At 38.6% G+C, this 13,841-nt stretch overlaps 1 protein-coding gene across 12 annotated transcripts in view; it reads right to left on the bottom strand.

Moving 5' to 3' along the window:
- STK39 (serine/threonine kinase 39) overlaps positions 1-13,841 on the bottom strand; it is a 420,086-nt gene that overhangs the window by 319,724 nt on the left and 86,521 nt on the right. For all 12 annotated transcript variants that reach the window (XR_010322295.1, XM_064287029.1, XM_064287028.1 and 9 more), the window contains exons 3-5: positions 7,473-7,581; positions 3,443-3,584; positions 1,058-1,113 (exon numbers count right to left, since the gene is read on the bottom strand). Coding sequence is in view for 11 of the 12 variants with exons in the window: in XM_064287029.1 (XP_064143099.1) it covers positions 1,058-1,113; positions 3,443-3,584; positions 7,473-7,581 (307 nt within the window). In the remaining variant the exon portion in view is untranslated. The remainder of the gene's footprint in view (positions 1-1,057; positions 1,114-3,442; positions 3,585-7,472; positions 7,582-13,841) is intronic.

Raw genomic sequence — 13,841 nt, 5'->3', positions numbered from 1 at the left:
AGAAAACAAGAGGCTCTGAGCATGGAAGCACTGCCGGACACTTTCACTCAACACTTCTTGCATCCACAAGCCTATAACAGTCCAAAATAACCATGTTAGGTCCAATTTAAGAGTCGAGTAAGTCCTACATTTTAAAAGTGCACAATTATTTCAGCCATCTCTTCAGAAATAAAAGGCTTTTAATTAATGTACTAAGTTTTGGCCAAAAGAACTAGATGGTGCCTGGCTACCACCAATGACTACCTTGACAGGAAACACAACAGACAGGTCCTGGACAAAGCAGGAGAAAAAAATGTAGAACAGAACTCAAAACCACATAAAAAGACTAGACTTAATGGTCTGACAGAGACTGGTGGAACCCCTGAAACTATGGCCCCAGATGTACTGTTAACCCAGAACTGAAACCATTCCCAAAGTCCGCTCTTCAGACAAAGATTAAAAAAAAAAATACACATGAGGAATGTGCTTCTTAGTTCAATCAGATATACAAGACCAAATGGGCAGCTCCTGTCCAAAAGCAGGATGAGAAGGTGGAGGGGGGGAGGTGGGGGGGGCGGAGACCAGGAACTGGGCAAATGGACACAGGGAACCCAGGGTGGAAAGGGGGAGTATGCTGTCACATTGTGGGAATTGCAACCAATGTCACAAAACAACATGTGTGTAAATTTTTGAATGAGACATTACCTTAAGCTGTAAACCTTCAACTAAAACACAATTTAAAAAAAAGTTTTTTAAAAGTGCTTTCCTTGTGGTTATAAAAACATTACCATTATTCAATCTTAAATGTAGAAAATGTAATAAGATTGAAAGTAAAATCATTCTTTATCAAAACGCTATGTACTCAAAGGGCATTATTATAGGATGATCTAATAGGATTTATCAAACACAGGTCATGCCTCAGACCCAAACATTCTGTAAATATATGTGTGTAAAGCAGGGCAGCCAGATACATTCTCAAAACAGATTACATGCATTTATTCATTTCCTGGGAACGGTTCTACATCCCTTGAAACTGAAACACTTTTGTAAACAACAATTTCTATCTTTATCTGTTTACCTGCTATTTGTACCGAACCATCCTCACCCAAAAGAATATTTCCAGCTTTCAAATCCCTTTTAAAAAGAAAAAGAAGAATAGAAAAATTAATTGTGGAATACAGAGATTTAGCACATCAATTTACTCAGGAAGATTTTAAACACAGCAAATAATAACAGCTGTTTGATCTAACTATTGTATAAATACTAAAATTAAAATTATATCACAGATTTAAAAAGTTACAAGGGTACACCATGACTCTGTAGTTCGCTCATGGGGGACAGCTGAGACTTTAGTAAAAATATTTTATGTGAAACCATTATTCATGTTTAATTAAATGACTCATGAGTAAATTATTTTACGTTATAGCATTAGAGATTGTCCATGAACTCACGATACTATCATTTCATCAAGAATTAAAGTCTGTTTATGTAAAGCTGTTCAGCTTCCACTTAAATTTTTCTCTAGGTACAATTCCAAATTAATCCTACCATCCCCTTAATACACTGGTAAGTCTCTCCTCTGACACTCCCTATTATCTCTGGGAAGATACTAATTATGTAATACTAATCATAATATTACATAATGTTTTGTACTATATTCTTTATAGAAGCTGTGCTAAGTAGTCTTAACACTTACTAAAGAAAAACAACAATTTATAATCTACAGGATTGATTTCTAATGTAATACGCTTTACAATTATTTTTAAAAAATAGTACATATCATTAAATACACAGCTCACTTATAATTCTTCCTAGTTTGTAATGTTAGATTTACTCAAATACAACATTTGTTTTAAAAGGCCACTGGGGAGACACTCTGTAATCAGTGAAGCACAAGGACTATGGAATCAGGCCTGAGTCACATACTGCATCAATAAGCCTCAGTTTCCTCACCTGTGAAATGGTGATGGTAATGTCTATCTTTTAGGCAGACACAGATCTATTCTAATAAATTTATTATATTAAAATAATACTATATTAGGATGATAGTATTACTGATAAATGATTATTTACTTGAAACAATTCTGAAGAGCGTAAAGTCGCATTGGCCTATTTGAAACATTGGGTATCCATATCTTATGCTGCTTGGCTATTTAAAAAGCTAGTATTTTATGTCACAAAAGAAAATGAAATTAGTGCTTCCTCCTTCCTTCTCACCACCATGTCAGGCAAATTAATTTATTACAAGGTCTGGAACATTCCTGCCTTCATTAGAAAGTCAGAGATGTTATGAAGTACAACCAAGTACATTTCAAGAGTAGTATGCTAACTGATTTTTTTAAATGAACTGTTATACTCTTCTAAATTTTATTTGGTTTGCTATTGTTGTTGAGAATGTACAAATCAAAACATGCACCAGTTCAACAGATTCTACACGTCCAATTTGGTGACAGTGATTACATTCTTCAAGTTGGGCAACCATTCTCACCCTCCGTTTGTAAGTCATTCCGCCCTCATTAACATAAACTCACTGCTCCCTAAGGTTCCTATCTAATCTTATAAGTTGCTGTTTTAAATTTGATACCATATAGACAGTTCTTAAAAGAGCCTAATGCTCAAGGCAGACCTTTTTGTACTAGCTAAGCCAAGCTATTGTCTGGTTTTAAGACTTTGGGGGATATTTTTGGTTTAAGATTTAAAGATTATCTCAGGGCAATAGTTTCAGGAGTTCACCCACCCTTCATGACTCCAGAAAGTCTGAAGTCCATAAAAATCTGAAATTTTGCTCGTATTTCCCCCTTTTGATCAGTATTCTTCTATGGAATCTTTAATCAAAACGTTCAGTAGTGGTAGCCAGGCACCATCCAGTTCTTCTGGTCTTATGGCAAAGGAGGCAACTGTTCATGAAGGCAATTCGCCACACATTCCATACCCTCCTCCTATTCCTACTCTCCTTCCTCTGTTGCTCCAAGTGAATAGAGATGAATTGTTGAGCCTTGGATGGCCGCTTACAAACTATTCTTTTTGGATTTTATTGCAGTGAAAGCAAGTAAACCAGTCCTGAGGATACCAATATAATTCATCAAAACATAGTTTTCTGTTTCTTTCCTAGGCACTTTTTCCACCATTTATGGTATTACTTATATTTTTATGCAAATAACGCACACCTTCTGCATTTGTTTGCTGGCTGCACCCTCCCGCACGAGGTATTTTCATAGGTGACACTACGCCAGTTTTTTTTTTTTTTTTTTAACTTGTTGCTGTGAAGAAATATTAGCATAGCGCTTGAGATGATGCCTTGATGGGGGAGGACAAGGCCAGCAAACAAATGCAGAAGGTGCGTGTTATCTGCATAAAAATACAGTAATCTATGCCTATGTGCAACATGTGTTTTGTCAGCAATCTTTATAAACAGGACAAAACACACAAACGGCTGAATTTAAACACTCTTGAGAGGTCATACCTGTGAATCTGACCATTTCTGTGTAGATAGTCTAAGCCTTCCAAAACTTCTTTAAGAATTGTTGCTATTATTGCCTCTTCCAGAACTCCATTTTTGTGTTCTCCTCTGTTGACAATGTATTTTATGATATCCAACATTGAACCTACATGGACAAACAGAAGATTTTGAAAGGGTTATTTTATAAGCACCTTTGTTACCCCTGCAGAATAGAGCTCCACTATTGGGAAAAATAAAGGAGAACATCAAAATACATTTTCTGATTATTTAACTCAAATATTCCCTAGGCATACAAACAATGGTATGGCAAGCCCTGTGACCCTGTGACTAAATCCAAGTTTGCAAGATCATTACTTAATCAGTAGGATTCTGGGTCAGGAAACCAGAAGATTTTTCTGGGCCACTTTAGGGTTGGTCTGTTTTCCCTAGACATACAGTTAGTTACAGAGTCAAAAGAGGATTCAAGGCATCAGAACTGAAAGGGAAAGGAGTAGGAGGCCAGGAGAAAAGGCAGCAATGAACCTCAGAGACAGAGAGAAGCACTGCTCTCCCTTAGCACCTAAAACACAGGTGGGAGCAGGAAAAAAAAAAAGCATGCTGCCTCTAGGTCCCAGCTTATAACCAGAAGGTTCCTTTCTGTGACTCTAAGTAATCTTTATCTTCATTTACCTGATGGTTGATTATTCTTTCATAATAAAAGAAATAAATACCCAGTACATTGTTACTGTAAACAGATTAGTATCCCTGGCACTGTGAATTCATGTTTCAACACCTATTAATTAATATTCCAAACCTCCAGGTCATTTTAAAAACCATAATTATCTAGGGTTCAACATTTCTGAAGAGTGAACAAATGGCTTACCTCAGGACCTGAATTTGGCTGTAGGCTCTCTAAGATTAACTAAGAGGGTTGAGTTTTCCCATCCAATATTGCTACATCAGACTAACTGCCTGACCCTCACTAAGAGATTTGACATGATAGAATGTTGTAGAAGGAAACAAATGTATACTTTCCCCCTCAAAGGGACACGAAACCTCTGTTCATTCACTCACTTTCGAATTTTGGATCATTTAAAAAACAGTAATTCCAAAAACATTTTATTTTTATTTTATAAGGGTCTATTGTGCCAGGCATGTATGCATTTCTGGCCTGCTGAGAGAAAAACAAGCAAAAGTGCACGTCTTCCCACATTTACCTTACCTGTGGAAACCTGTTTAAACCCTGTTCCTCTTACCTAAAGCCCAGGAAGACTAAAATGGAGTCTTTTAAAATTACAATGAAATATTATATCTGGTTCTCAGAAAAAGGGATAGGGATAATCTGAAACTCAAAAAAGTAAAAGTTTAACTGGGATAAATACATGGAGGAGGTAAAATCCTCAACTCGGATGGAGTATTCAGGGTTCCAGATCACCAGAATTTGTTTCCTCAGAGTTGACGAAGCCCCACAAGAAGAGACTAGGGCAAGACAATCTTGTGGGCCAAGCACGATCCTCCACAGAATGAAGGCGCAGTACAGGCACTCAACACTGCAGTACAGCTCTGGCAGGCTTCCTTCTTTTTTCTTTCTTTCTTTTCTTTTCCTTTCCTTTTTAATTAAAAAGCAAAGTAGGCACTCAAGGAAACAATGACTAATAGGATTGATGAAGACTGAGAACAGAACAGAACTAAGCTCTCCCAGGCTCCCTACAGAGACCTGCACAAGTAGACCCAAGCCAATTACGATCTATTCGTCATTTCATTTCTGGGCCTCTGCTGGATCCAAGACAGTTTCTTTAAGAAAGAAAAAAGAAAAAAAATTATGATGCCTCCCTGATTCAGCCTTAGCTGGAACTGGGTTTGCAGATAAAAATGGGCTCTGCCACATAAATTCTGCCACTCCAATTCTGGCTTTGTCCAGGCACCACAAAATGCTCTCCTTGCCTGAATGATCCTCTGCTCCTATGCCACACTACATGTCTCAGAAAGATAGATAGGGAGTGACATCCTGGAAGGGGAACACACTCAAGATGCGGGTATGCTGGGTGTTACTAAGAAAATCACTTGGGCTTTCCAACCTCCAATTTTCAGGTCTGTAAAATGAAGGCGATCATACTTGCCGCATAACATAGTTTTCAGGTCAAAAGGTCCTAAAGTCACAAATTCCAGCACTAACAGTTACTATGTGTGTGACCTTGTACAAGCTGCATAACTCCCTGAGTTGTGGGTTTCTGAAAAATGGATAAGGTGACACCTACCATTCAGGGTGGTTATCAAGATTAAATGAGATAAGGTAAGTAAATTGCTCTGAATGGCATCTAGCCACAGAGTAAGTATTTAATAAAGTTAAGAGTTATTATCATTCTCTATCTTTAGTGATGTTAAAAGATTAAAAGAAAGAAAATAAGGGATGTGAAAGTGCTTTGTAAATTAAATTGTCAATGGTTTTTGGAACTTCAGTCATCTGGGGCTAGAGAAGGAAAGTTATTTTCCCTTCCCAAATACAAAATTGGTTGAAAATAGTTTAAGCTCTTATCAACATGGAAAGCAAATAATTTAGCATGCACTTCTCCCCCTTTCAATTGAAGCAATACTTGTTGAGCACCAGTGACACCAGGCTTCATGAATTAGAAGTACATTAGGCAGTTCTTCATTCACAAAGTGCATAATCTAAATCTGCACTGTCTAATACCATAGCCACTAGCCACGTGAACCAAAACCCATTGCCACTGAGTCAATTCTGACTCATAGCAACCCTAAAGGGCAGAGTAGAACTACCCTATACAGTTTCCAAGGAGCGCCTGGTGGATTCAAACTGCTGACCTTTTGGTTAGCAGCTATAGCACCATCAGGGTGCTACACCACTTGAGGTTATTTAAATATAAGCTAATTAAAACTGAATACAAATTCGGTCCCTCAGTCACATTAGCCACATTTCAAGTGTTCAATAGCCACGTGTGACTAGTGGCTCCTGGACAGCACAGTTAGAGAACATTTTCATCATCACAAAAAGCTCAATTAAAAGGCACTGAAATAATTCATTACATTGCAGTGTGTAGAGGACTTGAATAATGTTAAAAACAAAGGGTTTAACTGAAAGCAAGAATGCAAACAGAGACACCGATGTTTACTGCAGCTCTGTTCACAATAGCCAAAAAGAGAAACCGTCTGAATGTCCATTAACAGATAAATGGATAAACAAAATGTGGTACATACATACAATGGAATATTACTTAGTCATAAAAAGAAATGAAGTCCTGATACATGTAACATGGACGGAGCTTGAAAACATTATGCTGAGTGAAGTCAGTCAGTCATGAAAGAATAAATACTGTATAATCCCACTTACATGATATATCCAGAATAGGTGATACAGAGATCAACATTTACTAGTGGTTACCAGAGACAGAAGGGAGGAAGGGAGAAAGGAGAAATCACTGCTTAGGGGATGGTGAGCTTCTGATAAGGATGAAGGAAAAATCTGGAATGGATCAGGGTGATGGTTGAAAAACATGATGAACATAATTAATGCCACTGAACTGTACATACAGAAGACTACCGAAATGGCAAAAGTTTTGTTACACAAATATTCATAATTAAAAATATATTTTTAAAAAAAAGAAAGAAAAGGGTTTTAAGACGCAGGGCTGGTTAACTCTTTTGAAGAGAGTCAGGATGGCTACAGAGATGTGGCCTTCTAGGACTCGAGCCCCCTGAGAAGGAAGGGAGAGCCAACTAGGGCTGAGGACAGCCCAGATGAGAGCCCAGAGGCATCAGGTGTATAAGGTGTTTAGTGAGCATCACCTAGTCCAGGACGGCTGGGGGATTCAACACATGGTGAAAAGGGCACAGATATTCTGGGAAGTTAAGCTGGATTTTGATATCTGGATTTATTCTATGAAAAAAAAAAAAAAATTTTTTTTTTTCTATAGGCAATGATAAACCAAACAAAATTTTAAAAACAAGAGTGAGGGGATCAAACCTAAAGTATTATTTAATATGCTGCTCCCACACAAGGAAAAAAGCAAGCAACCCAACAACAAAACTCACTTACCTCCACTGAGCAATTTCATAACCAGCCAAAGTTCGTCTTTCACCACAAAAGAGGTATAATAGGTCACTACGTTGGGGTGGCTGCACTGACTCATGGCTTGAATTTCTTTCTGTAAAGACAGCAAAGCACAACATGGTACCATGGGGTGAAAAGTGGGAAGTAAAACACAACTGAAACACAGTTGAGTACCTGTGAGTCTTGGCACATCTGGGGGGCTGCCAAAATCATTACTTCAAAAACATTACATAGGACTAACTCTCATCCTTATTATCAACTTGCTAGAATTAAAACATCTTCCACAGGAAACCACAGCGCCCTATGGACCAGCCACAGAACAGATGAACCTGAGATCAGTGTATCACCCACAAAGCTCCCCACGCTTCCAACACAGAGCCCTGCCACAGATGACTAAGTGCCTCCTACCTGAACTGAAGGCCTCAACAGAAAGATAAAAGACTGGGTGAGTTATAAGGAGAGCTGGGTCCTGGTGCCAGCTTGAACTCTGGTGGGTCTTAGCTCCTCCCTAATCCAAAATGGGACAACAAAACTGTTCCTGTTTCTCAGGACTGATGGTAAGTGAGAAAATACATGTGAAAACGCTGTAGTGTTATTTCCCAAACTATTTTCCATTGTAGATATATTCAATCAAGAAAAAAAAGGGGGAGAGTAAAATAAGTTTGGGAACATCAGATACTATATCTCACTCTAAAAGAGTCAAAGGGAATATAGTACCAGCAATGGCTCTGAGAAGCCCTGCAGTAGACAAATCTGCTAATAGCTGAATCCACACTGACATTGCAGGACAATAATGCCCAGTGGAAAGCAATGCTGTCGAGACAAGAGTTTAATATAAATACCTAGAACAAGCTTTAAAATGAAATGCGTGGGCACTTCAATAAAACACATTTTTCAGCAATATGCAAGATCATATTGATTTTTGTTTGTTATTTTAAATTACTGCCAGATGATTCCTATGAAGCGTCAGTCTGATGCTAACCCTCAATCAAAGGTATCAGACCAGCATAACTAGTTTTCAAGGTGCTGTCCAAACACCACAAGAATAACCTAACTCATCAAAGAAACCTCTTTATGCTACTGAACATTTACAATTTTTTTAAAAGTGTATTTATCTATATATGCACCTTATAAATATTTTCTGTAACAGTGAGTTTCTAATTTTTAAGTTAACTAAAAGTCATCTGACCAGAATATTCCAACTGGAATGGCTGCCACTTTTGCATATCCAATACTACCTAATCTGCCAGTTACCAAGACCATATGTTGAAGATAACTTGACCAAAATACTTCGACATGTAAAAAATATATATATACACACATATATATATAAAATGCTTTTTACCAAGTTGTCTCCACTGAGAAATTTACCACTTTTTCTATTTTCATTATTTATACGACATTTTCTCTTCATCATTCCCTCATCCATTTAACTGATACTTTTCAATTCAACAACTCCTGCCCCTTAAACAAGATCTGAAACCCAAGGTCTGGTTTCCATCTGTTTCCGGTGTTGGGTTTTGATACCACAAGACGCTTCCGAAGGAGAAATGGAACACTGCCCAGGCCATTCCTATTTCAAGTCCCTGGCACCTGCTCATTATAGGAATGCCCCACTTTGAAGGCCTGCAGCTTTAGGCAGTTCAGTTTAAACAGATGCCCCCATTGTTCACAGAAAGGAGAACAATGTTCTTGAATGTATGTGTGCTCTAAATTCTCACGATTTTATGTTAAACATAAATGAATGCCTTCCTAGCTACAAACTTTTACTTTATGAATCAAAATGCATCATAAACAACCAATGTTTATCCAAAAGGAAATTCTTTTACACTGAAGCCCAGTTGAGTCAGAGTCTGGAAAAACACGTTTTCTAGCCCTTTGCATTAAGATAGTATCACTTCCTACCCAGAGGATCAGGTTCTCTGACATTCCAGTAAGCAAAAGGTGTGAGTGTGTGTGTGAGAGAGAGAGAGACAGAGAGAAACTCTTTTAGATAATCTATGAGTATTCCTTACCAAATTCTAGTCCTTTAAATCTTAAAGTCTTAGAAGTACCCGCTGTACATTTCAAGGTTCTGAGGATTTAAAAAAGGGGGGCACAGTTACGATCCCTAACAACACAACAACAGGAGCAGAATGAGGGCAGACCAAAGATGGACTGGGAGGCCTGAGAGTGGATTTGCATTAGTCTGACCACACTCTTCTTCCACACTCTTCCATGCAGTTTTGTCACCCCTCTTCACCACTAGACTAGGGGGTCCACATCCCCTCCCAAATACCCGCCATTCCACTCACAGTCTTCCCATATAGTGGACCCTCTAATGGATAGGGGCACAGTGAAACCTGCCTTAGGAAAAACCACTTGTAATTCTGTTTTGGGATATGACTTATAGTATCACTGAACCCACCCTTAATAAGTGATATTTCCACCAGACCCATTGCCATCATCAAGTCCATTCTGACTCATAGCAACCCTATAGGACAGAGAACTGTCGCATAGGGTTTCCAAGGCTGTAATCTTTATGGAAGCAGACTATCACAACCTTCTCCCACGGAGCAGCTGGTGGATTTGATCCACCAACCTTTCAGTTATTAGCAGAGTTCTTAACCACTGTGCCACAAGGGCTTCTTAATATTTCCACAGGGGGGTAGAAACACAAAGAATGAAGAAGTAAGGTCCTCTATATGTCCGTTGTTTTTGTTAGTTGCTGTCAAGTAGGCTCAGACTCATGGCGACCTTATGTATAACAGAGAGAAACACTGCTCAGTCTTACACCATCTTCATGATCATTGGTATGTTTAAGCCCACTGTCTGCACAGCTATTATGCCAGTCCATCTCATTGAGGGTTTCCCTTGTTTTTGTTGGCCTTCTACTTTACCATCATGACGTCCTTCTCTAGCAATTTCTACATGTCTATCTAACTCTTACTTGAGCTTATATATAACCCTTTTATTTAGTTGCCCTCTGGAGAGGTATAAGAAAGTAAAAATTTGAAAAAGATAAGTATTGCCGAATCAAATATCATTTCCACAGAACCACCCCAGCCATTTCTTTTCCAAAATAGTGATGATTGCTGCTATTTGAACCCTTCCTTCCTAGCAGTCTACCAAGTAACTTAACCAAACTTTACCCAATGTCCTAATTTCACTCGTATGGTTAGACAAAGATATTCATTCTCAAGCATGTCCATTTGTTCCCATCCCTAAAAATGACAAAAGCACTCTCCAAGGACTAATAAATGGATATGATTAAAAAAAAAAAATTATCACAGTCTTCCTATAGAATGAAAGGGTTCTAATAGTCTATTCTCTTAATTAGGACACAATCCGTGGAAGATGAGTTATTTAGAGCCATGAAAACGCAGATTCAGACTCAGTAGGTCTGGGGTGGGGCCTGAGATTCTGCATGTCTACCAGGCCTCCAAGCAATGCTGACACTGTTGGTCCAGGAACCAGACTGCATGGCAAAGCGGTATACTAGGCTTTCAAGGAAGGTTATTTTGCAGAACAAAGTTTTAGATATTTTCTTGGCCTAATGATCATTTGAGAGAATAGTTATCTCCTAACCACTGCCTGGCACAAGCTCCTCTCACAGAGGTGGAGGGAATGTAAGATGAAGGAGCCCAAATGGCGGTAATGAAGGTGATGTGGTTAAAAGGACAGAGTAGGATAACTAGCCCAACGATACTACCTAACTGAACCTGTCCTGAATGAAGTTATAGGAAGCAAAGCTGGAAATAAGAGAAGTTGTAGTATTAACATGGTCTGAATTTCACACATACAGGAAAGAATCAAAAAGAAAAACAGAGGTCACAGAACAACTCACAGAACTCTCAAACCCAGGCAACACATTTGCCAAAAATATAGTAAAGGAATATAACACAGTGGCTCCCTTGGAAGTCTTATTAAATAAGACACAACATGCCATCAAACACTAAAGCCAGCTACGGCACAGTATTTAATCTTCTCAGGGGCTTAAAGAGCAAGTGTTGCTCATACAGTTTCATGGGAAACACATTACAAGTTAAATTAAGCAAGAGTTGGAAAATCAACCAGAAAACAGGGTTGCAGGTAAGGTGGCTTATCTATCTGCTAAAATTGAAGTGGTGGCCACAACAGCATCCCTCTGCTAGCTACGAATGGGAGGAAGAAAGGTCACTGAGGGGTACTCACACTGCTGCTATGCCAGCCCAGCCAAAGTCGCCAAGCCAGAGCACAACGTATGGTTCTTATATGGCACGCACTAGATTTGGTGGAGGAATACAAAGACCTAAAGAATCTTAAAAAAAAAAAAAAAGAATCTTACCCTGGAAAAATGAAGAGTTGGGAGGGGAAAAAAGCCTCAGCGCCACCCCCCCGCCCCAAAAAAATAGAAGAAAAGAAAAACTGTGTTTAAATGCTTATGAGAGATTTTCTTATGTTGCTATAGTGCCTTAGTTGTTCCTCTAAATTATTTCTCCTCTAAATAGTACTGAGGACAAACAGGGACTGTGAGTAGCAGGGATGTGACCCTGGAGGACCACTAAGGTGGAAGAAGAGCTACACTGTAAGACACACTTGGCTTTGAAGTTTTGCTCGCTATTTGCCGCTTACAATTACCTGGGCAGATTATCCAATGTCTTTGGGCCTCAGTCTCCCTTTCTGTAAAAGGAGATTAATAATACCTTCTACAAAAAAAAAAAGAAATTTTTCTTTTTTTTAAGTAGGGGGTTGTGAAATAAGCAAAATGAGGTACATAAAACTCCTTGCTGAATGCTTGGCACAAAACATAAAAAGTTGTTTTAGTTAAAGTTAATTTAAAAGTTAGTCTCTCCTTTCAGTGTCTCAATTCCTTCTCTGCATGTCAGCATTCTCATATTGATTACTGATCTCAAGTATCCAGAGTTCCTAACTAAGCCTCAAAGGCAGAGAGAAACACAGCTTAGCAGCAGCACTCACCTTTCCCTAAAGAAATGTCAAATTACCCACTCGGTGGGCCCCGCTGGCTCAAGGAGTGTCCTGTAAGGGGTGTACAGGTCATTCGGGCATAAATCTGTAGCTACATTACTGATGTACATTGTCCCCATCCATATTTTCCATAGTATTGAACCCTGTGTTTAATTTATGTCACCCTGCCGTACTTTATGCATCCTGGTAAGCCGCCTCAAACACTTTATGGAATAAGGAAGAGTCTAAATATATTCGCACGCAAAGGGTTAAAAACAAAGAATAATAAGACAAGTTTGAAGATACAAAAATTAGGAAAAAGTGAAACCCTAGTTTCTTTGGTTTCTAAGACCATGAGATTCACAAAGCAGCTTAAAAAAAAAAAAAAGAGATTTCATTACTAAAAAGGAAAATGGATTCTGAATTAAAAATGCAAATTATACTTAATCAAATTAACATACCTCCAAAATGTATGTAAATCCTAAACAAATTCTTCTTAATCTGATATTGGTGACAAAATTAGCCCAATTCACCCTTAGTTAAAAAATCAAACCTACTGAAGCGCCAACATAACCTGCAGTGAAGTCTTTGGAGATACCATTTCTAACTTTATTCTAAAGCAGTGGTTCTCAACCCTGGCTGCACACTGAAATTACCTAGGGCTCTTTAAAAAACACTGATGCCTGAGTTTCATCCCTGGGGACTCTGATGTAAAGTGGTTTAGGATGCAGCTTGGGCATGAAAATTTTCAAAAGCTACCAGGTGATTCTAAGGTGCAGCCAAGGTTGAGAAGCACCACTTTCAAACTAAGCAGAGGGGTTCATTATTCTGTCCATGAAATGCTGAGAGAAACGTCTAGCCCCCAGGCACATTTCCACACTTCAACTTAATTTAAAAAGAAAATATATATATATAGTCGCTAGGAGTTGGAATCGACTCAGTGGCAATGGGTTTGGGTTTTTTGGTTATATGTATACATATATATATATACACACACACATATATATTGGAAACCCTGGCGGCGTAGTGGTTAAGTGCTACAGTTGCCAACCAAAGGGTCGGCAGTTCGAATCCTCCAGGCGCTCCTTGGAAACTCTATGGGGCAGTTCTACTCTGTCCTATAGGGTCCCTATGAGTCAGAACCGACTCGACAGCACTGGGTTTTATACATATGTATGTGTGTGTATATATATATACGATTTACAAATCTACCAAATGAAACTCACATTTCCAAATACAAAAGATGACTGAATGCATCTTTATAATGCATGCAATATCCTGCAAATATTTTAAACATTCCTTACATGATAGGAAGGTCATTGCTGTTAGTTGCTGTGGAGTCAATTCCAACTCAGAGCAACCCCATGTGTGCACAGTAGAACTGCTCCATTGGGTTTTCTTGGCTGTCATCTTTACAGAAGTAGTTCA

Source organism: Loxodonta africana, chromosome 6 (assembly GCF_030014295.1).
Source record: "Loxodonta africana isolate mLoxAfr1 chromosome 6, mLoxAfr1.hap2, whole genome shotgun sequence".
NCBI lineage: Eukaryota > Metazoa > Chordata > Mammalia > Proboscidea > Elephantidae > Loxodonta > Loxodonta africana.
The sequence above is the reverse complement of the archived record's forward strand: the minus strand, read 5'-3'. Positions and strand labels throughout refer to the sequence as shown.